Source organism: Scardinius erythrophthalmus (assembly GCF_964197995.2).
Source record: "Scardinius erythrophthalmus genome assembly, chromosome: 16".
In the NCBI taxonomy this organism is placed as follows: Eukaryota; Metazoa; Chordata; class Actinopteri; order Cypriniformes; family Leuciscidae; genus Scardinius; species Scardinius erythrophthalmus.
The window spans coordinates 20,088,232-20,111,752 of NC_138236.1; the positions used below are offsets into that span (position 1 = coordinate 20,088,232).

Below are 23,521 nucleotides of genomic sequence, written 5' to 3' on the forward strand. Positions count from 1 at the left end.
TGTCTAACTTTATATCACCTTCTGTTCGTCTCCTGTCTTCCGTCACTGTCTCAATGCTGTACCATCTTGATGTTGAAGTAGCTGTAAATCATTTATTCATCCATCCATCTCTCAGTTACACATCACTGTCTCTATATCTTCAGACTCTTTTGTCAGCTCTTGTACATTGCTGTGGGTGTTTGTGTGTACATATGCATTTATCAAGGCCATAAACGTCAATATATAAACAATTCATATTTGGAAGATCTATAAATGTATTAATTTATCCAGAAATGCATTAAAGATGCAATTCATAGATGCACTGACTTGGATATGCATGAATTACAATTCATTTTGACAATTGTTTTTTGACATAAAGTCAGAAATATCAGGGTTACAACTGTCCTAATCTTAACGAAGAAACTTTTAAAGGGTTAATTCACCCAAAAATCAAAATGATCCCATAATTTACTCACCCTCAAGCCATCCTAGGTGTATATGACTTTTTTCTTTCAGCCAAACACAATCGGAGTTGAATAAAAAAAAGTATCCTGGCTCTTCCAAGCTTTATAATCAGAGTGAATAGGCCTAGAGCTCCAAAAAAGTGCATCTATCCATCATAAAAGTAATCCATACGGCGGGCTCCAGTGGGCTAAAAGGCCTTTTGAAGCGAAACGATTCATTTTTTAAGAAAAATATCCATATTCCGATACCGGTCGAATAAGTCGAGTTTCGGCATGATTATGTAATGATTATGGCATGAAGTCATAATGACAGAAAAAATTACATTTTGTCATAATTTTGACTTTTTAATCTCATAATTACTTTTTTGTTTCACATTTAAAGTCAGAATTTTGATTTAACAGAGCAAGATTTTTTTCATATTTGGTGAAATGGGTTTCCATATTATTTGATATCGTTTCTTATTATTTCTTAGAAAGAGTAAACTTGATAAAATGTATGAATGAATAAGTCATGATATTTGTGAAAAATTTGTAAATAATATATATAACTTGTTTGTATGAATCCTGATGCCCTTGTATCATTCTGATTGAATCAAATAGACATGATCTCCAGATTTACTCCTACTTACAGATACACTTGTTATTTTTCTCCAGTATTTCAACCTAAGATACATTTTCAAGGATTTATATTGTTTTATTGATTCATCATGCTCCATATATTATGTGCTGTTCATCTATTTCATGAATCACACATAACCCCACTGTTGAAGCCTGGATCATTGAAGAAATCAATGTTCATAGATCCTTGGCCTGTGTGTATGAATCACTTTTACATAAGGGTTTTACTGCCTTCATTAATGACTTACTTGAAGGGGTAACCACAAAGTGAAACATTACAGCCGGATCTGCACACATCAGCCAGCTTTAAACCAACTTGCTGTCTCAGAACCGCACGGAGAGCAACAAACTAAAGTGTTATTCAGACTGATTCATACAGGAAGAAATTATTCATCTTCCAACACAAAGTGAGGGAACAACTCATTAGCATGTCCTTGATACATCTTGCAGGTGTATGAACCTAAAAGTAATATGAACATTTTTAAACAGGTTGGAGATTTTTGATTTAGATATAGATGCATTCTCGCAACCGCTGTCAAGCTCATGTATTTCTCTAGCAATTACTCATGGCTTCAAGCAAATATAGACAAGCTTTTGAAAGTTGTTTGTGAAGACAGGAACATTCAACATCAAAGCTGCAGCGTCTGTACATTTTTTTTTCCTTTGCCTGAATCTCGATTGCCAAACACTAGAGGAAAACCGTAACTATAAACCGTGTTTAGTAATCCTCCAGACATCAGGCAGATATTGCACCTACAGCCTTGCTTTGACTTGAGATGGTTTTCTGCATTCGTGATATCTGAATCAAATCATCAGTCCAGATACATCTCGTGCAATCTCTGACACTATAAGCTCCAGTAAAAGGTTTTGTGCGAGCACTCAGGTTGGTGTGTTTTCAGCATAAATCAGTGCTGTTCACATTGCTGAGATTTGGGTTACGCCTTTCCGTTTGACCTGTTAGCGGCAAAAAAAAAGTAACTTTTGGCTTTTTTTTGGAAAAATGCCATCCCTTCTTTCATGTTTTTGAATTACCGTATTATTAACCCTCTATTTAAAGACTGTATTCACCTTTCATTCAATTTTTTTCATTTTTCTTCATGGTCCAAAGTCAACGCTCACTTACTCAACAAGAAAGCAGTATCAGACATTTTCTCTTTGTTTTTAGGGGCCGGTTACACGACACGACACTGTTTTCAGTTAAAAACGGAAAGCTTTTTTAATGCGTTTGGCCATTCATTGACACGACAATTGTGTTTTGGGGGCCTGAAAACACAAGATTTTGAAAACGATACCGTTATCGTCTCCGTGTAAACATTTGAAAATGAGAATTTGTGAAAATGGTGATGCCATGCACATGCATATTATTATCTTTTTTTTTTTTTTTTACTTTTTTTTTATTAACATTTTGCAAGTAACAACAATTAACATTCATTCCATTAACAAAAATCCTACTGAAATTTTAAATTAACAACGAGTAGAACAATTGACTTTATACGAGGGAGAGTATTGACATTTAAACAGATAATACATAAAAATATTAAATAAATAGAAGAAGAAAAAAAGAAAAGAAAGGCGAAGAAATAAATTTGCATTACTTTCATTTTGACTCAAGTAGGGGGATAGAAAGATCTAATTTAAACATGGTATCTCTGTTCACAGGTGACTTTATAATCTTATTTAATATCTGGGATGTTTTAATTGCTTTTGTGTTTCTTTTAAATTTACACTGGGAATCAGCAAGACTTTTTAATTCAGAGCAAAAGACAATAAAATTTGGTTTCGAAGCTGTAAATTTAGATTTGTGGATATGACCTTTTCCAAGCAAGCAAAAGAACGAAGAACGTTATGTTCTTTTGGTTATGTTCCAAAAGAACATAACCATGGTTAGAAAGCAAAAATAATACCATTTCTTCTGTAATATCAAAAAGGATATTAAAGGATGTAAAAATCAAAACTGAAATCTCTGTCCAAAATAATATTGTGAAGGGACATCTAAAAAAACAAATGAAGCACAGATTCATTTTCAGATCCACAAAAAGAACATTCTGGTTGAATATCCATAAACTTAGATAAAAATAACTTACAGGGGTAAAAATTGGAGGGTACATTTGATTCCATAAAGCCATTCCTTATTGGAGCAATACTGCTCATAGAGATTAATATTTTTCTTATATGAATATTATTGCATTTTTTATCTAACAAATCAATTCCACCTATCATTAAACAGGGAGTTTCATCCTTCAAAGGAGAGTAGTGTACGAATAATTTAATAAGATGTAGAAGCTTAGGTGATATACCATAATTATCCTCAAAAACTCTATACGTGAAATATATAACTAATCAGATTTTTTTAAAATAAAGATTTTTTTTTTAAATATGGTCCTATTTTTGTATAAAACATATTGATAATTTCATACAATACATTTATGTAGTAAAAAAAATATGCTCAAAAGCCAATTACATATTGATAATTTCATACAATACATTTATGTAGTAAAAAAAATATGCTCAAAAGCCAATTTCCATGAATCCAGCGCTTGCTTGTGAAAATTTGCTAACTTGATTGGCAATTTACTACAGATAAAGTCACAACTCAACAAAAAATTTAAACCACCACAACGGTAGAATAATAAGTTTGGAATGAAAACCAGGGAGCATTTCCTCCAAGTATACATTGTTTGAGCCAGTTGATTGCTATGCACATGTACGTGTTCAGTATAGGCGCATAGTGTTTCTTTACAAAGTGACTTCGCCAACTACTGGCCTGGCATGCGTAATACAGCTGTTTTAGTCGTTTTCTCAGTCGTTTTTAAGTCCATGTGCCTTCAATCTTTAATCAAAAAAATTATGTTTCATGTCTACTTTAACTAGATTCTTTACTAATAGGCACATGTCATCAGTGTGGATGCACTTCACCACTGACTCTAGAATAGCCAAAATTGTTTTGCTGGTTGCCAAAGAACTTTTGGTTTATCACCTGTGAACAGTTCATTACTGAAACTTTATTTTCCAAGGAATATCTGACCTCACAGATAATAAGGTAGATCAACACAGATGGTTCTGAGAAAACACATTTCTTATTTTATGAGCTCAAAGATGAGGAAACTGAATATGGTGATGTTCTCTGAATAGCAGTGCATGGGAAAATGGATTTGGCTTTCTGTTTAAATGGTCTGGGTGTATTGTGGGAACTGTCAGCTGTGAGTGTTTGATGGGGTGAGGTGAATAATCAGGCAAGTGCAGAAATGTACCTGGCGGGTCAAACGCATATAATGTCTGCTGGCCTGGGTGAGCTTTTCATGTAGATGAGACTTAAATGAGGCTTTAATAATTTGGCCAACCCCAGATAATTCCCGTAAGATATTCTTTTCTCGTAAAGTGACTAACCCTTCCTGTCGTTATTCAACCTTCACTGCCTTTGTTTTCTGTCCTGCTTGTTTCACTCTTCCTCTCTCTCTGTCTCATTTGTTATTTATCTGACTCTTTTCCTGTTAATTTAGTAAGAAATTCTGATTTCCTCTTCCTGTCAGCCGCAAATTCACAAGTTAACAGTCATCTTGGCAGGACTGCCCAAGGAATAGCTCATCCGTGCGATTGAGCCAGGGGACTGACGCACACCTGAGTCATCATTTAGCATACAAATGATGTGTCCAAGTGTAAACACGACCCTTCATTCTTCAAAATACTGCTGCTGTCGGATAGCCAACTTCAGAGCTGGTGTGGTCGGACTCTGTGTTAAAGAATCATTGGTCACATGTTTAACCCTCTGATGCTCTTCGTGTCGCTGTCAAAAATGACCAAAACATTTTGTTTTATTTTTAAATGAAATGAATGTAATATATTTTATTTGATAATGTTTTTTTATTTAATATTTTGTATTTTTTAGGGGATTTTATGGTACTAGATTATATTTATGCTGTAGTTATAATCCATTTATTTACTTTTTGAGCATAGACCTTAAACTGTAAACTTATACTGTAGTACATTTTGAATGCTTTTGGAGTTTTTTAACGTTTGATATCTTTTTTTAAAGAAGACACTTGACATTATTGCTGAAGTAAAAAAAGTTTTAAAAAAGTGGACATTACACAATTTTGTTTATTGTTATGAGAATTGCACAAAAATACTATTTTCAATTTATATATGAAATATATATTTTCAAAAACACATTTTACTCTGAAACTGTAAGAAAATCAAAGCCATTAATCTAAACAAGTTGTGTTCTAAATTTGAGCTTGATGTCAAAAAAAGTATGATTTTGTTTGAGTACAGTACCAGAAGTTTCCAGTAGATGAAATTCATCTCCCATTCATTTCAAATGCAGTCAGTTTTGACGCGAGGAACACAAGTGTGACTATTTTTTTCAGGACCATTTAACCTTTTTGACTCATGTCCGTGATTTATTTTGTGTTCACATAGCAAGTGCCAAAACCTTTACCAAGTTTTATACCAATAAAAAATTTCGGAAGAACACCAGAAGTTTAAAGGGAAAGTCAAAACAATGGAGCTGAGGACGCTGAGTCTTCTCAGCACGAGCATTACTCATCGATTCTTTCTCATGCCAATGTGAACGCACACATCGTGTTAAGTCATTCTCCACAGATTTGGACAGAGTGGTTGGAAACTTTTCATCTGCCTCACTGACTCAACTCATAACAGCCTCACATATACACGAAGCAGTGAAATGTGACCATCTACGCTGTCATTTAAAGCTAGTTGAACACTATTTTACTCTATCAATGTTGTATAACAACACTATGATGTTGTTATGTTGATGAAATAAGAATAATGCCATATAATATCCTATACACTTGACTTTACTAAAAATTTTAATTGGGATTTGTCAGAGACCAAATTAACCAAATTGCCAGAGGCCTAGCGGTTAGTGCTCAAGGCATGTTGAACTGTGGTGTACATTCAGGAGACCCAGGTCTGAATCCAACTTGGCAAATAACAACATCAAAAAACAGTTAGAACAATTGACCTTTCGTTAAGTCCCATCCTCCTTGGTACAAGATATTTGGAGTGATTTTGGAAATATATTTCCCCTTATGACAATCCTAGGTAAAGTCCCGATTATCTTGATGGTTCTACAGATTATTTTATCAGATTTTCCTGTGGTGTGAGGTGTTTTAAGAGTGACTGAATCTGCTCGGAAGAACGGCGGGGACACACCGATCTCGAATCGTAAACGTTGAATATTTTTGATCAGAAATCCTGTTGTGTGGGGGGAACCTCGAGGACAAACGCGTGCACGCTCTGGAGATTAAAACAATACCCAATAAGAAAGTGAGCTGACAGAAGACTCACCTCCAGCTCGTGTTGTAACATGTAAAATCCATGTTCACACCATCTCCATGACTTCATCTAAACCCCCCTCCCTTACACTATACGCGCCATTTCTTCTTGCCGGTTGTCTACCATGTTTGTTTACTTTAAAATCACAATTGATGCAGGCGATTTTGCAAGATTTCCCGTGTTCACACGGGAAAGATTTCTCTGGTTATCTGTGAATTTCTTTGGGATGTTGTCTAAATTTTAAGTTGCAACAGTAAAGCTGGAGCCACACTAAAAGATTTTTAAAATCTGGTTATCTGTGAATTTGTGGTCTCTCACATCTTGAAAATCTAATCAGATTTTAAAAATCTTTTAGTGTGGCTCCAGCTTTACTGTTGCGACTTAAAATTTAGACAACATCCCAAAGAAATAAACTGGAGGTTAACATGAACAGCATAAATTCTCAGTAAAATATGATTATTAAGTGGTAAAATTATTCTTGCATGAAATGGAATGCATTTTGACATTGCAAATCCTTTTTATCTGCTTTTAATGTATTTTTAAAAATAAAATAAAAAAGTAATGAAATACAACCTAGCAAAAAAACATTTTACTATATTTTGGATTATTCCTATGAAACTGTATTTAAGATTATCCAAACACACAACCTCCATAGAAAAACATATTTAAGATAAGATCATTTCCATCCTGTAACTTTCTCCATTTTTACCTAATTTATGAATCTTATAACCACAAATGTCATTAGTGATTATGATATTGAGATCTGACATGGTGAATCTCACAAAAACTGTTAAGAAATGTCATGTTTTACTACAAAATTGAAAGGAAAATAAATAATACACTTTCCAATATATGTATATATTATATAATGTATATATAGACATATGGACAGAGAAAGAAAGAGAGGTTTTCTTTAAAAAATAAACATATTTAGCTGTGAATTTCCTTTTTTTTTTTTCTGAGATATGAACCAGATATTTCTTTGCGTGGTTCACTTGTTTGGAACTTTGAAAGTGTATTTCACTTTTATTTCAAAGCTTGTCCCGGCCTTTGGGGGGGGGGGGGGGGGTTAAACAGTGCAGATGGAGTCATGAAGTTGAAAGTTAGCAGTGATGATGTGTTGCGTGTATTGATGATGTGACACGTACTGAAATGCTTCAAGGAGTTTGCCCTATGGTTGTGTCCTATAGGTTATAGACTTTAAAACACATTTGTGAGATTTGCTTTATCAGCAGGTCTCATACTGACAGTTCTTGATGTGCTTGTGTGTGTGAACTTGCTTCAGGCCAGTCAGTTAAAACTTTGTCACGAAGGGTTTTGTTAAAAGGAGCTGAACTGACGAATTTGCTGTGTGAAACTCCCCAGAGCAGAATCACACCCAGAATGACCTCAGCTGTGTCAACCTGAGTTATGAGCCTCATTGTTACAGTAAGGTATAGGGGGTTCTGATTGACTTTTGATATATGCAATGAGTCATTTGAGTGTTTAAGATCCTCATCTGTTTAAACTGAACACAGTATATAGGGGCATCATTCCAGAGCGTTTCCTATAGCCTATGCCTCCCACTAGACCAGATCCGCTGAGGAGGTTGAGCTCATTCACACACTCCAGCAGGGAGACGCGAAGCTAATGCTGCTATATCGAAAGTGTTTTTCTTTGCAGAACATGAAATGAGAGTTATAGGGGAAGTGAAAGATCAGATCAAACTGATTATAAAAACTTGCATTACCTTTGAGTTTACAGCTAGACTCATTTCCTGAGTTTTATATTATTCTGATGGGTTTTTTCCTTCTCATTTAGCCTACACTCAGGGTACTTTTTTGTCACTGCCAATAGCAAACCATAAATATTTCTTACAGGCAATTAAACTATATTTCACACATTTCTGTATTAATGAAAATAGGATGATTTAGCCATTTTTTTACTTTCATATTAGTGAAAACATCTCGTCATTACATCAGTCTCAGCATTATTTCAAAGGCAAGTCAGTTCATGTGGTCGTGTTTGAGTGAGGAGTTACTAGCCATGCAAGTACAGTACAGCTCTTATCTTCAATGGGGAAATAAATCTACATAAACTTTTATCGATTAAATATCAAATCAGAAATAAAAAATAGCAACACTGAATCATAAATTTTGCTTCATAAGCTCGAATAATGCCAATAGAGGTAATGTGCATGATCATTCTAGAGTAAAAAAAGGCGTTTTAAACCTTATTTTGGGGCAAAGTCATCAAACTTTTTCAGCGATTATCATATTTTACTGCTGTTTCTATACATGCAGTTTTTATGTCCCAGTGACCAGTGAAAGTGCAGTTCTGACTCTTTGCCCATTCATTTAGATAGGAGCCTGGTCTTGTTAGTCCGAAATAGCTGCCCGGAGGCGTTGCCAAGATGGCGGCCGAGTGGCACGACTTGCCTAAAAGGACTTTGCATAGGCCTATTGACTTGAGTTTCCTTTGTCCTAGTTTCCCGCCAGTCTTTAGTTACCATGGACATTCATGCAATCAATAAACCTGTTCGTCATTTAGTTTGTTATCGTTGTATATTTAAGTTCCTCCTTATTCAGCTCATGGTTGGGTATTGTTCGTGTGTTACACGTATCGTTTGTTCATAACCTTTAGATCTACCTGTGTTTGTTTTATCGAATAAAGACTGCTGTTATTTGAACCTTTTGGAATCTAAGTCGTCTTCATCGGACTACTATGTTACAATTTCAAAGACCAAAGAATTATGAAATTACATAAAGATGTACTTAAGTTTTCCTTACGTGGGTCAAAAAGGCATTCTAAAGTTCATCTAATTGCATTCAATTTAAATGCCCAGAAACATTTGCACTTAAGGTTTGGTCAGTCATTTATTTAGTCAGTATTTTATTTTATTTGATAAGGTCACAGTTTTGTTTTTTTAAGTTTGACTTGAATGACGTAATGTTGCAGCTTATTAATAAAGTTACCAGCCAACTGGTGACTAACTATTTTGTTTTCTTGCCAAAGTCACTTTTTTATTCGAACTGGCGCTAATTTTGGACTAGAGTCTCTGTATTTTGTTTGAGAGATACTCTGTATCTCTCTCTCTCTCTCTCTCTCTCTCTCTCTCTCTCTCAATCATTTGGATTCGGTTAATTAAAATTGTTGATGGGTTGCTAAGGTTACGCAACAGCGATTGCACTTATTGTCAACAGACGTGAGAGGATTCACAATGCCAACTGTAATAAACTCAAACTTGGGTTACAATAGCGAATTATTTGGCAGACAAACTGATATCTCTCCCCCTTTCTTTCTGTTTTCCCTGGATTTGGAAACACTTGCAGTCTGTGTGTGTTGGCCACCGCCTGTCTCAAGCTCAGGACAGCTGCACTGGCTGCTGCGGACACACACACACACACACACACACACACACACACACACACGCACTCACACACACACACACACACACAGAGACCGTATGTTGAATATGACATGCACACACTAACGCACAGTCCATTAAGCTTGGGTCTATTACATGCATGCCTTGTCTACACCTCTTTTCCACACCTCCTTTCAGATTCTCCTACTCTCTTTGTCCTTGTGTCTGCACAGCTGTGCATCAGCTGTCTGTCTCTCACAGACCCCAGAAGCAGCGCTGTCACTCCGCACGGGGACAGCTGCCACCTCACACACACACACTCACAGAGACCCCTCATTCCATGGATTTGTAGGACGCGGCGCTGTGAAAAACACATATACAAACACAAATCACATTCACTGAGACCATGTTGTTATGGGGATGAAATAACTGTAATGCCAGATGATGCTGGAAAAACAGCATGAGTGTGTGAAAAATCTGTATGTACACTACAGTTCAACAATTTGGAGGCGGTAAGATTTTTAAAAATGTTTTTTAAAGAAGACTTGTGCTCACTAAGGCTGCATTTATTTGATCAAAAATACAGTGAAAACAGCAATATTGTTACAATTTAAAATGACTTTTTTCTATTTTATTATATTTTAAAATGTAATTCCTATGATGACAAAGCTGAATTTTCAGCATCATTACTCCAGTCTTCAGGGTCACATGATCCTTCAGAAATCATTCTAATATACTGATTTGCTGATTTCTTATTATTATCAATGTTTAAAAAAAAGTTGTGCTGCTTAATATTTTGTGGAAACCTTGATAATATTTTGAGGGGATTCTTTAATGTATAGAAAGTTCAAAAGAACAGCATTTATTTGAAATAGAAATCTTTTGTAACATTAAAAATTACTTAACTGTCATTTTTGATCACTTTAATGCATCCTTTAATGCAGTATTAATTCTTTAATACTTTACTGACCACAAACTTAGGAACGGTAGTGTATACATAAAGTTGAGCTGTGTTGCCCTTGCAGGAGACGCAAATTTGAATTTCTTCTCCTATATTGGACTTGTCAGTTTTGTTGTTGGTGGTGGTGGTGGTGGTGGTGTTAGTGGTTTTTAAATGTACTAAAAGAACCTTTACATGCAAACTCAAATCCCATACTCAGAGAAGGGGTGATATTAATGTTTAAGATGGTGTGCTGTGTAATTTCTTTTTCTACATGTGACTTTTGGAATCACAGTATGTTGTGTTTGGGTGAGTTTCTAAGACTTGATGGACCACTGGTGTAAATGAAGTGATATCAAGTGCTTAAAACCCAACAGACTTCATCAAGTGGAGATCAGTGGAGATTCCCCTCATTTCACGCTATGACATCATAACTGACTGAGATCAAATTTCACCCCAAATCAATCAATAGTCATTACAGCACATTTCCACCAAAACAGAACCAATTAGAACAACATCTTTAAAAAAACAGCTCAGAATTACACAAGTTTCCCAGCCAGGTATTCCTATTATTAAATAATATTAAGAAAAACGTAATGTAATCATTTTCTCTCCCTTTCTCTCGTCCTCAGGTATGTCTGTTGAAGATAGTTCAACTCTGGACAGGTAACCAGGTGTCACTGTTGCAATGGCAACACAGATGCTGTCGTTGTTGCCTGCCATCCTCATCGTCCTCCTTGTTTCCTGGACAGCAGCACAGGACTTGGATTGGCATTTTGACTCCGGTAAGAATGCTCTTAGTTGTCATAAATCACAGCTAATGTGAGAAACACCCATTCTCAGTTTATTGAACTGTGGTTTTGTGGTCAGACCGTTCAGACCCTGAGGATGTGTGGATCCTCTCAAAGTCCTAAAGTCAAATTTCCTATAATCAGGTCTTCTCTTGTGTCTTTATTCTCTTCTAGTCCACAGTCTTCATCTTTTCTGTTTGTTGGGGTTTCTAATGTGCTTTTAATGTCTATGAAATGTCATTAAAAGCCATTATATTCAAGCCCAGTCTCTGAATGAAGGCATATGATCCATGTGTATGGGCTGCAGTGTTTTTCTCCATGACCAGTTACTGATAGTTGATCATATAATAAGCTGGAACGTCTGCATGTACAGCTTGCCAGAGACTGAGAGAGTGAGAAGGAGGGGTGAGGCAAGGAGAGATAGTGGGGGAATTCATTTAAATGTAATGAATACTGATAGATTAGTTTTTTTTGCATTCACTACATGTGTTTATGCACCATTATACAATTTTTTTCTAACATTTTTCACACACACCCTCTTTCAGACGCCCTGCATTAGTGAATTTGCTCCAGCGCAACTATTATTTTTAGTGAGAACAATGTGTTTTCTCAGGAGAGAGAGATGAACGTGGAGGTGCAAATAGATCAGGAGCAGAAAATGACTGTATTCGTGTCACCAAGATCGGCGTTCAGTGTCGAAACTAGAGAGCATCTGCTTATAATCTTAAATGACTGTAAAGCGCAGCTCTCATCTGCTCTATATTAGCTAGAGATGTGTGATAGACATACCAAGAGTCATGGAGAGAGTTTGGAAGAGAGAAAGCATTTTATTGGCAGCAGGTTGATGATGTAATGAAACAGGCACCTGTCCACTGTATGTGTGTGCGCGCGTGTGTGTGTGTGAGGGTCTCGTTGGCTGGGCAGGGTTTGTTTTCCAGCCTCTGCATTCTTATCTCATGACTCACTTTACAGCAACTGAGTACGTCCCCCCCAAAACCTCACCCATCACCCCCAGCTTCAACACACACACTGACAGGCACACCCTCTGAACTGACACACAGGCAGGACTGACATGTGATCCGTGCGTATGATTTCAACAGTGTTTGTGCCAGAATATTTCTCTACTATCCTCATTTCATCTCTTTATTTCTTTTTGTCTGCTCCCTGCACTACATCTGTGAGGAATTGCTGAAGCAATTCCAACAATGCAGCAATGCTGCTTTGGTATTTTTGTGAGAATTTGACATTGTGCCGTGTATGGGACTTCATTTACCTATACTGTAAGGACAGAATGCCCCAAGGATTTAGAAAAATCTGATAAAAAAGTTAGCATGTTAAAACAAGTTTTGCGCACTGAAATTCCTAGTGAAGCCCCCATTTTATTAGTAAATGTTGGAGAAAGACCTTCTTTATTTTTTATTCGTTTTAATTTATTCAAAAATTAAACTCAGAATGGAACATTTAATAAAACTAAAGTTGTTTGTATTTTTTTCTCATGACATATCACCCATACATGGGACACTGTCATTCATAAACAATGTTAAACAAAAGCCTATAGTTATTATTTTTTCCTTCCTAAAAAGGAACTGAATTGTTAACTACAAAATAGTACTTTAATTGAATTTAAATATTTGAATTCATTAACTCAAGGGAGTTTCCCCTCCTAAGGATGGAACCCCCTCCTAAGATATAGTGGAAAATTGCAATTCAGTAATATTGTAAGGGTCCTATACTCTGTGCCTATGTCAGAAATAATAATTTTAGAAATTAGGTCTAAAAAATATTGTTATATTTCATTTATGTCAAAGCATGTTGCTTTGTGTAAAATATTAACATTTTGCAAAATCTGTTTTCTTTCAAATTTCTAGTTGGACCCTCAAGCATTTCGTTTTGGAATCCCAGTTTGAAAACTTCTCAGCTCTGACACGATTTATTTGATTTTGATTGATTGATTGATTGATTGATTGATTGATTTGATTGATTGATTTGCCTTTTTCTTTAGTTGATCAGAGTAGGTTTTTGGTGTGATTTAGTCTGTGATAATTATTATATTTATATTAAAAAAATAAGAGTAGGAGTGCATGGCATTTCCATCATTAGCTCAAAAAAAGTCTTAGTAATAGTATTTCGTAAAAGTTGTACTTTTATGTATATTTAAATGATACTAAATAATTACCATTACTAAACAGGCAGTATAGGTGAATTGGAGATGCTAAATTGTGCTGTGTGGTGTGTGCGAGTGTGTGCGTGTCTCAAGACCTGTCGGTCTACCACGGAAAAATCATCACCAAGAAAATTCATGAACATTCTCTCGCGTATGGCAAGAGATGGCCCATAGAATCACCAAGAGTCAGATACAACTGAAATGGTTAATGATTAAATGAATATATTATTATAGAATTTATTCATATTTTGAAATGGCTTTTATTTTTTGATGTTCATTTTTCATTTTCATTTTAGTTTTAGTAATTTTGTTATGTGCTTTTGATTTTTATGAATATCAGTTTTAGTATTTTTTCCATATAATATTTAGATTAGAATTAGTATTTTTTTCAGCTTTATTTCAATTAACAAAAAGTTTCAGTTAACAATAACAATACTGCTCAGAATAAGTGTTCTGTCACCATCCTGACTCTTCATGATGAGTTTGTGTTCAGGGTGCCTGTCTGAAGTGTTTCTTGTGCATCACACAGCTAAGTGTCGCTATGCTCTGGGGATGGAAGACGGCACCATACCCGACTCTGACATCACCGCATCCAGCGCCTGGTCTGACTCAACCGAGGCTAAACACGGCAGGTGAGCATGAGCACATGATTTCATTTCACACATCTTTTACTCGTTGCATGCATGATAAAATATTCTCACTCTCATTTTGTGTTTGTGTGATTTGTGGTTGGTTGTTTGTGTTCGTGGGCTCTGTGAGGCTCATGAGAGGACGCGATTAGGTTACATGAGATGTCAGTAATGGAGCGTGTCCTGATATAGAGCATTAGGTAATGACATTACAGCACTGTCTGTCTGGACGAGACTCACATGCTGCTGAATACAGGCCAGTACCACACACACACACACACACACACGCAGTAGTAGATGCAACACACACATACACATATTCTATCCCCTAACCATCACAGAAAACTTTCAGCATTTTTACATTTTCAGAAAAACATCATAACATTTATTAGCTATTTTCCTCATGGGGAGCCAAAAATGTCCCCACAAGAACAAGGATTTCAGATATTGCCATCTTTGTGGGGACATTTTGTCCCCATAATGTAGGGTTTACCTGAACCACACAAACACACACACAACAAACACAAAAACAGCCAAAAAACAAGCTCACCATAGGGTGCATCACCATCCCAACCCTGAAATGTGTGTGTGTGTGTGTGCGCACATGTGTGCGCGCATGTGTGTGTGCGCGCGTGCTTGTTTTTCTATCCCGGTGGGGACTTCAACTTGAATGCACACTGACTCATGGGGACTTGTGTCACTGTGGGGACCTAAATTGAGGTCTCCATGCTTATAAACCATACAGAATGAGTTTTTTGGAAAATGTAAAAATGCAGAACGTTTTCTGTGATGGGTAGGGTTAGTGTAAGGGGATAGAATATACAGTTATATATGTATGTACAGTTATATATATATATATGTACAGTTTAAAAGCCATTACGTCTATGGAGAGTCCCCACAAAGATAGCGAACCAGACGTGCGTGTGTGTCTGTGTGTGTGTGTGTATATGTGTGTGAGTGTGCGTGTTTCTGTCTTTTGGCAACACGCTGATCATGTGGTTGTTATTAAGTCCACATTCTGTTTAAGACAGCAGTGGGATTTTGAACGGAGGGGAGAGGAGCTTACAGGAAAAATGACGCAAGGGAGAGGGGGATAGCCTTAAACGGGGAATAAAGGGGAAAGAGGGTTTAGAGGAATGATGGAGTGCTGAGAGGTGCTGAAGATGGGATTTATGATGGGGATACAGTGGTTTAGGGGTGTGTGTGATGTTTGTATATTTGGGAGGGTTCTCACACACATGACCTCTGAGAGAAACAGCTGTCTGACAGCATGCTGAAGACCAAAAGATACAGTGAGAAAAAGACAGAATGAAGACGGGCTGCAACTAACAAGTATTTTGATCATTGATTAATCTGTTGATTTTTCCTCCAATTAATTCATTTCAGTTTCAGATCTGGTAAAATGGTACATAAACCATTGTTTTCCAGGCTTTAACAGTTTATAACTAAATAAGTTATTTTTATTTCTGGAAGCTGACTGTTGTGCTCAAATATAAGAAACAACCCAACACTCTTCAGTTTTAAATCAGCAACACAGATTAAATTACCAAAGTATAAACAATATTACAGAAAAACTCTGTTAACTGGAATATTCTGCACGAACAAACCTTATTTGCTGCTTTGTTGTACTTGCGATTTCTGGGTCTGGACTGATAATTTTACATGACAGTAATTTAACAGTCTCTTCACATTTAAGTGTCCTATTCGTGGTCAGAAGAACATATCAGTGAACTAGACTACATTTGTTTTTGAAAGGGTCTGTGAGACTGATGCATGTGTCTTTATAGCTCTGAGGTCATGGTGAAGATTCAAGGGTGAATCAGAAATGTCTCAGGCTGGTCTCAGTTTCTCGATCTCAGCTGTGTCTCAATGAGGTCTCAGTGAGGTGACAATATCCACACTTCACTGGAATATCTTATTTCAGGTGCAGTTCTCTTTGTGTTTGAGTGTTTGTGGTCTCGGCTGTCTGTCATCAGTGTCTCGTCACCTATGTGATAACAGGAGCTGAATGCAGAGGCATTCAGTGTTGTTCTTTCTATTATGAGTGAGTGAAGTTTAGTCTGTACTGATAATGAGCCAGTGGATCGCTCAGGCCATTACGTGTGTCTGCGAGTGAAGAAAGTGTGCTAGGAAGTTTAAAAGAGAAAACAGCTTAAATGTCACATAGGTGTGTGTGTGTGTGTGTGTGTGTGTGTGTGTGTGTGTGTGTGTGTGTGTGTGTGTGTGTGTGTGTGTGTGTGTGTGTGTGTGTGTGTGTGTGTGTGTGTGTGTGTGTGTGTGTGTGTGTGTGTGTGTGTGTGTGTGTGTGTGTGTGTGTGTGTGTGTGTGTGTGTGTGTGTGTTAGCCTCATTAGCCTATGTTTTTTTGCCAGGAAATGGCAAATTATGATTTTATTGGTATTGTTTTGTTTTGTTTTAGAGATTCGTTTGAGAAAAAGAAAAAATGAGAAGAAGAAAAAATCAGCTATTAAAACCTGTATTATCTGAATATTTGCATTGTGATGTTATTTTCAAGTATTTTGAACATGCCATATTCTCATTACTGTAACACTGAAAAAGTTTACATATACATTTTAAATTATTTAAAGCAAAGAATTTCATTTAAAAATGAGTTTTGTAATACAGTGAAAGAATCAGTAAAGGGAATCATCGTCATAATGTCACAATGCTAAAAAGAATAGTTAATGGTTAAAATTTAGTTTATGTAAAGTATGTTTGTTTTGTGTGTGCTCTCATGAGATTCACACATTTAAAAGTATGAAATATAATTGTAAATTTTTAATTCATGTTACATCTCTAAATGTAAAAAAAAAATGTCTCTCTGTAAAAACTCAAACTTGAACCCACACCACTCCACATGAGCACCAAGGCTCTAACATGTCGAGCATGTGCATAATACTTGTGTTTGTCTCCTGTCCCAGGTTGAGTACTGGAGAGGGGGACGGGGCGTGGTGTCCGGCTGGTCCGGTGTTTCCCAGCGGCTCAGAGTACCTGCAGGTGGACCTGCACAAGCTTTATTTCCTGTCTCTGGTGGGCACGCAGGGACGCCACGCAGACGGGCTGGGAAGGGAGTTTGCACGTAGTTACCGGCTGCATTACTCTCGTGATGGACGACAGTGGATGACTTGGAAGGACCGCTGGGGACAGGAGGTTTCTAACCCTTATGTGAACTATCACATCAAACTTCTGTCAACAGAATTTAGATCTTTTGTATGTTACAGTTCTTCTATGTTGTTTTTGTCTCAGGTGGTGTCAGGGAATGAGAACACATATGATGTGGTCCTGAAGGACCTGGGTCCGCCCATCATAGCACGCATGGTGCGCTTCTACCCACTGGCGGACCGAGTGATGAGCGTGTGTTTAAGAGTTGAACTCTATGGTTGTGTCTGGAAAGGTGAGTCTCACACGTGACACGCAATCCATCATCCTGATCACACACTCATCTACATTACATTCACTGCAGGCATTTTCTGCAATGTAATGTTGTTTCCCATTGAGTGATGCTCTTCTTCTCTGTTAGACGGACTGAAGGCGTACACCGCTCCTGTGGGTCATGCGATGAACCTGTCAGGCTCGCCTGTCTACCTTAATGACTCCATCTATGATGGCAGTAAAGAGGCAGGGTAATACACACACACAACTTTTTTCTTCAAAGTGAATTTTTTTAAGAACGTAATTTCATACTCACTGCTAGTTTTCCATGTCTGCATGAAAATACTACATGTGTGCTACACATATTAGTAACTAAAATTATGTAGAAACCACCGAATTGCATTTTAAAGGTGCAGTAAGCGATTTCTGAGAAACGCTGTTGCAGATGGATTGGACCGAGCACCACAACACACTTGTAGTAGAGGGCTGCATTGGGATTGAGTCCCGCCGGGTCCCGCGGGACCCAACGCAAATCTCGCGGGAGCGGGCGGTTTGAACTTTGCTGCGGGCGGGAATGGGCGGCTAAAAAAAACACTGCGGGATCGGGATTCGGGAGGTAGCCTTGCAAGTTGCAACATGATTTCCACTACACAGTACCAGCTCGGCTCGGCTCGACTCGCCTTTGTTTGGTTTTCCACTGTGTAAAAGTTGTAACTGTATCTGCTTCCAGGTACTTTTTTTCGTACCCCCTCCGGCGGGGTTCTGAGTGAGCTTAGGCGATACTAAAATGTGACGTGAAAACACGGCAGACTGCTGATTGTTCAGAGAGAAACATCACTATTCACTGCGTCATCATTGCACGCGCAAGACAGAGTATCCTGAATAAAAAACAGCAAAAACGAAAACAAAACCATCCAAAAACAGCACACTCGATTTCCTCCATTGTCCTGTGAGTATGTGTCCAGTAGGCTATGCCGGCCAGGGAAACGAAACAAACAACCCCATGAATCTCTTTAATAATAGCAATACAAATGTGTGTTTTTTCCTGCGGGACGGGAGAAGACACAAAATCAATGCATCTCTATTATTGTGCGGGAATAAATTCTTAGAGTTTCGCGGGTGCGGGCGGGAGTGGACATACATATTGCGGGAGCGGGCGGGAGTGAAACACATACGTTGCGGGAGCGGGCGGTAATGGTCAGAAATTCGGCGGGCGCGGGCGGGAGCGGGATGAAGAAAACAGTCCCGCGCAGGGCTCTAACTTGTAGCCAATCAGCATTAGGGGTGTATACACTGAGCGTATACACTGAGAGTGAGTAAAGGCCCGTTCACATCAAGGACGATAACTATAAAGATAACGATAAAGATATAATTCTAAAAATCGTTCTCCATATTAAAGAATAACAGAGTTCACACCACAACTATAACGATAAAGATATGAGGAACGATATCGTTGGGATCACTTTCAGAACGATTTTTTTCCAGCTGTCAAACGATAAAACACTGACAGCCAATCAGAATCCATTCTAGCAGGTCATCCATTTTCGCTACTTTGAAACTGCAGCACGGGCGCGCGCGTGCTTAGAATAAAAAGACCGTTATCGGTCGTTGGTGTGGACGCATATATAGTTATCTTTATCGTTATCTTTATAGTTATCGTGCTTGGTGTGAACGGGCCTTAAGAGGGAGATTTGAAGAAAGACTGTAGAAAGAGCTGAGAGACTTAACAAAAGAGAAAAAATCAGAGGAATGTCACTGGAAAAAGAAGGGTTATGATCAGGCAAGAGCTTTAGGAGCCGTATTAATATTAGAAAAGCTTTCCAGCGCTGGAGAGACCTGAAGGCCTGAAAACCAATGCAGAGGTTGCGTTGTTTCTGCTACATACGCGAGTAACATTGATTTTGCTATGTTTCACAGAAACATAAACTTTCTTTTTTGTTCATTCGTCATCTTTTTCTTCTTTTCTTTATCGTCTTTATTTTTCTCAAAGCATTATTTTGCTTTGCTTCAGCTATGATACAAAAGACATCATCCGCTCTTGCATTGCGTGTTTGTGTATTTTGGGGCGGAGAAATGAAGGGAGGGGTGTGTTTATTTGGGTTGATGATCTCAAATATCAACAGTGTTTCTTAGAATTCGCTTATTGCACCTTTAAAATCATTTCATCATCAGTTGTCTCTCAGCAGACAACAATCTAGTAGGTTTAAGGAAGGATGGGTATTGTAAAATTCCCCTATGAATGAATGAATGAACGAATGAATGAATGAAAAGTGGTAAAGTGGTTAGACTACACTGGTTTCTTGTATGTTTTTGATTTGCTCAGAGTTGTTTGCAATCAAGACTACACAAGTTTAGAACTGTAGAAGAATGCACATTCTAATATCGATAACGAAACAAGACATTTGATTCAAATATTGTAAAGTAAACCACGCACAAAGAACCATTTCTGTGTTCCCAACCCTAGTTTCATGCTGTGTGTCAAAAACAATCAATTGAGAACTTGCTGAGTTAACCTTCTCAATTCTCACCTGGTCCTGTCATACATAATTTTCTGTGAGATATGTTAGTCCAGACCCCTTTTTCATGTATGTATGTGTATCTGTCAAGTGGGGTTGATGAATATTGTGTAGAAACATTCCCAGATGTGTTTTAATGGAGCAGAGATGTTTGCAATAGCTAAGCTAACGTTTGACACTAGCCAGATGTGTGTGTGTGCATGGGAAATTCCAACATGTATGTGAGTACATACATCTGTGTGTATGTGTGTGCAAATGGCTAATGCTACAGACTTCACATCTGTAATGTCTCTCTCTTCTCCGTAGGATGATGTTCGGAGGATTGGGCCAGTTGTGTGATGGTGTTTTAGGTGGGAATGATTTCATGGAGAGTAAAGAGCTGAGAGTGTGGCCAGGATATGATTATGTGGGCTGGAATCGTGATTCCTTGGGCCAGCCCACTGTTGACATTGAGTTTCACTTTGAGAAAACACGGGTCTTTCACACCATGCAGGTTAGTATATGCAAACAGCCCAAAATATGTTTGGTCACACTAAAAATGTCTTAATGTCATTGCTTTAGATACAAAAAAATCACAGCAAATGAGACTAGAAGGAAAATGAAAAGTCTTTCCAAACCTGTTTGACTTTCTTTCTTCTGCGGAACACAAAAGAATGGTTTTAGTTCGTACAATGAAAGTCAGTGGGGGTCAAAATAACATTGGACTCACTCACTGACACTGGACAAAACAAACATTTTTCAAAATATCTTCTTTTGTGTCCTGCAGAAGAAAGAAAGTCATAGAGATTTGGAACAACATGAGGGTAAGTAACTGATCTGCTGTTTATCAACTCAAACTACCCACTATGCTAGACGGCAAAAGCTATCCCAGAATTCATCTCAGTCAGTTAATAGGGCAGTAATGAAGCTCTGTCTCGTAAATCACCCTCAGGAGTCTGTCATTATCCTTCAACCCTTTAATGAACATTTGATTTGTTTTTATTTGTCTTTTTGCCTGTGGCTTTGCATTTGTGGTTGTGTGTGATTCTGAGAGGCATCCGAGTGTTTTGTTTTCCAACAACACCACGTAATTAATTCTGTTATTTGTTTGTTTCATGTATTGTCATTTTTTAAGGGTCTTTCTGGCCAGGAATGCTGATTTGTTTGTACCACTTCTGACTTCATTCCTTTATCTCTGACATAGCACAATTCATAAATGCCATCATCCCATGTTGCCTTGTTTTTCCTGCGGCTTTCCACTGCTTCAAAAACATCCGCTCATACTCGCTTCCTTTAAATCTCGCAGCAGATTCCCAAAAGAGACATGTGAAATAGGACCAGAGGCTCCATTAAAACAATTCCCATAACAACAAGCACTTGTTCACGTGCCTTTGTGAGGTGATTTATGTCGCCTCCCTTTGCTCGCTCTCCCAGACCTTTGTTTAGAGTATTTCCATCTGTATTCCTGCAGTTTCAGAATACCGCCAGCCTCACCGGCAGTTTTCCTCTACAAATCATTACCCCCCTCCCCCACACTGGTTCAGGTACTCCAATGCAAAGTTTGTCACACACTGAAAAAAAAATGGTGTAGGATTTACTTTAAAACAGTTTTCATTCCGAATTTGCCAGTAAATTTCACAAATAATTGCAAAGAAATTGCAGGAAACGCATTGAATCAAACATGAAATTATAGTAGAAAGACTGAAATAATATCAGTAATCTTTATGTACAACTTTGAAAAATATTTTTTACAGTGCAGTCCACCAAAGTGTGCTTACTTGAGGATATATATAGTGTGTGTGTGTGTGTGTGTGTGTGTGTGTGTGTGTGTGTGTGTGTGTGTGTGTGTGTGTGTGTGTGTGTGTGATGTATGAGGTGCCACCATGATGGCTTCGGCTACACTTTAACCTCCGCTGTTGTGCTGGTTTGTTCTGAAACATGTTTCATGTGTCAGTGAGCGTTTGCACACATGTGCGCAGTTAGACGTTGACCTAACAGCACCATTAATGTCTAACCTGTCACATTATATATGTTCTTGCCCTCCACCTTTCATTCACTCCCTGTTTATTTTCTTTTTCTCCTCTTCTCCCATTTGTGGAGTAATAACATCCGTTTACTTCTCCCTGATGCCCTTTTATTTCCACTGCTCCTTATTTTTGTTCCCGGTAGTCTTGTAGTGTCTTAGTGCAGATTGTTGTTTTTGAATGTCTCTGTTTCAGGTGCACAGTAATAACAGACACACTCAAGGTGTGCGGGTGTTCAGCGAGGTGGTGTGTGAGTTTAAGGCCAGTCTGTTGAGCCCGTGGGCGGAGCCTGCGCTCAGCCTTCAAGTGCCGCTGTCTGACCTACACGACCCTTCGTCCCGCACCATCTCACTGCCACTCGGAGGACAACCGGCCCAGATTCTCCGCTGCCGCTTCGCTTTCAGTGACCGCTGGCTCCTCATCAGCGAGATAAGCTTCTACTCGGGTATGAACACACACACCTGACCTCTCGCAGCAACATACACTGGCTCATTAATAGTAATTTATGTTTTACTTTGAAAATTATGAGATATAAAAGATTATATTAAAAGAGTGTCTTACACAGCTTTGTAGGAAATCGTTCTATTATATAGTTTGGCGGTCATTATATACAAATATTTGACCACGATCAGATGCAATTCAGGGAGTTTTTCAAAGTCATGTAAAAACCCTGTTAAAAACATCTTAAACCAGCCTAATGTGGGGGTCTAAGCAGGTCTATTTGTCTCCCAGCCTTGTCAAGCTGGTGCTATGCTGGTTTAGCGTGCTAAATTCAAAATCCAGCTGAGACCAGCAAAAAACAACTTTTTCTGCATGACAATTAGTGGAAAATGTATGATCTTTTGCCGCAAAGCAAATATTCCCACATCATTCGAAACATAAAACGTGTCGACTGCATTTGTTTTCTACTCATCCTCATGGGCTTCTTTTTCTGACCTGCGTGTTGATGAATTTTAGCTCAAGTGTGCTAGATACCAAAGTAACTAAGTTCTGACAACTTAGTGACATTTCAGTTTGTGACCTTGAGTTCTGATTGGTTGGTCAGTAGCATCCAGAATATGAGCAGAATATAAGCATTACTGTAAGCCTCAACAACAACTGAGAGAACATTTTTTGGAGACTTTGTGCTCACACTTGTTGGGTTTGTAGATAAGAAAGTCTAAATTAGGAATATTCATGCTTCATCAGAGATAAAGCCTGCTTATCTAATTCTTTCTCCATTAACATTTCTCTGTCTTGTCTCCAGTGCCGTTTGAGGATGGATCTGCCCTTCCTCCTCTTCCTTCCTCCAGCACTCGTCCAGTCAATGCCACTTCTCCTCACACCCCCAGCTATGCAAACGGAACCAGCAGCCCCGCCGGTGAGTCGGACGCATGCCAACCTCACCGCATTATGAGTGTGT

General features: G+C 38.0%; 1 protein-coding gene across 3 annotated transcripts in view; it reads left to right on the forward strand.

The window, feature by feature from the left end:
• Positions 1-23,521, forward strand: part of ddr1 (discoidin domain receptor tyrosine kinase 1) — a 37,451-nt gene that overhangs the window by 2,532 nt on the left and 11,398 nt on the right. For all 3 annotated transcript variants that reach the window (XM_081389419.1, XM_081389418.1, XM_081389420.1), the window contains exons 2-9: positions 11,278-11,430; positions 14,130-14,232; positions 17,150-17,378; positions 17,475-17,622; positions 17,749-17,851; positions 20,423-20,609; positions 22,315-22,564; positions 23,366-23,479. In XM_081389419.1, the coding sequence (XP_081245545.1) occupies positions 11,334-11,430; positions 14,130-14,232; positions 17,150-17,378; positions 17,475-17,622; positions 17,749-17,851; positions 20,423-20,609; positions 22,315-22,564; positions 23,366-23,479 (1,231 nt within the window). In that variant the 5' untranslated portion in view covers positions 11,278-11,333. The remainder of the gene's footprint in view (positions 1-11,277; positions 11,431-14,129; positions 14,233-17,149; positions 17,379-17,474; positions 17,623-17,748; positions 17,852-20,422; positions 20,610-22,314; positions 22,565-23,365; positions 23,480-23,521) is intronic.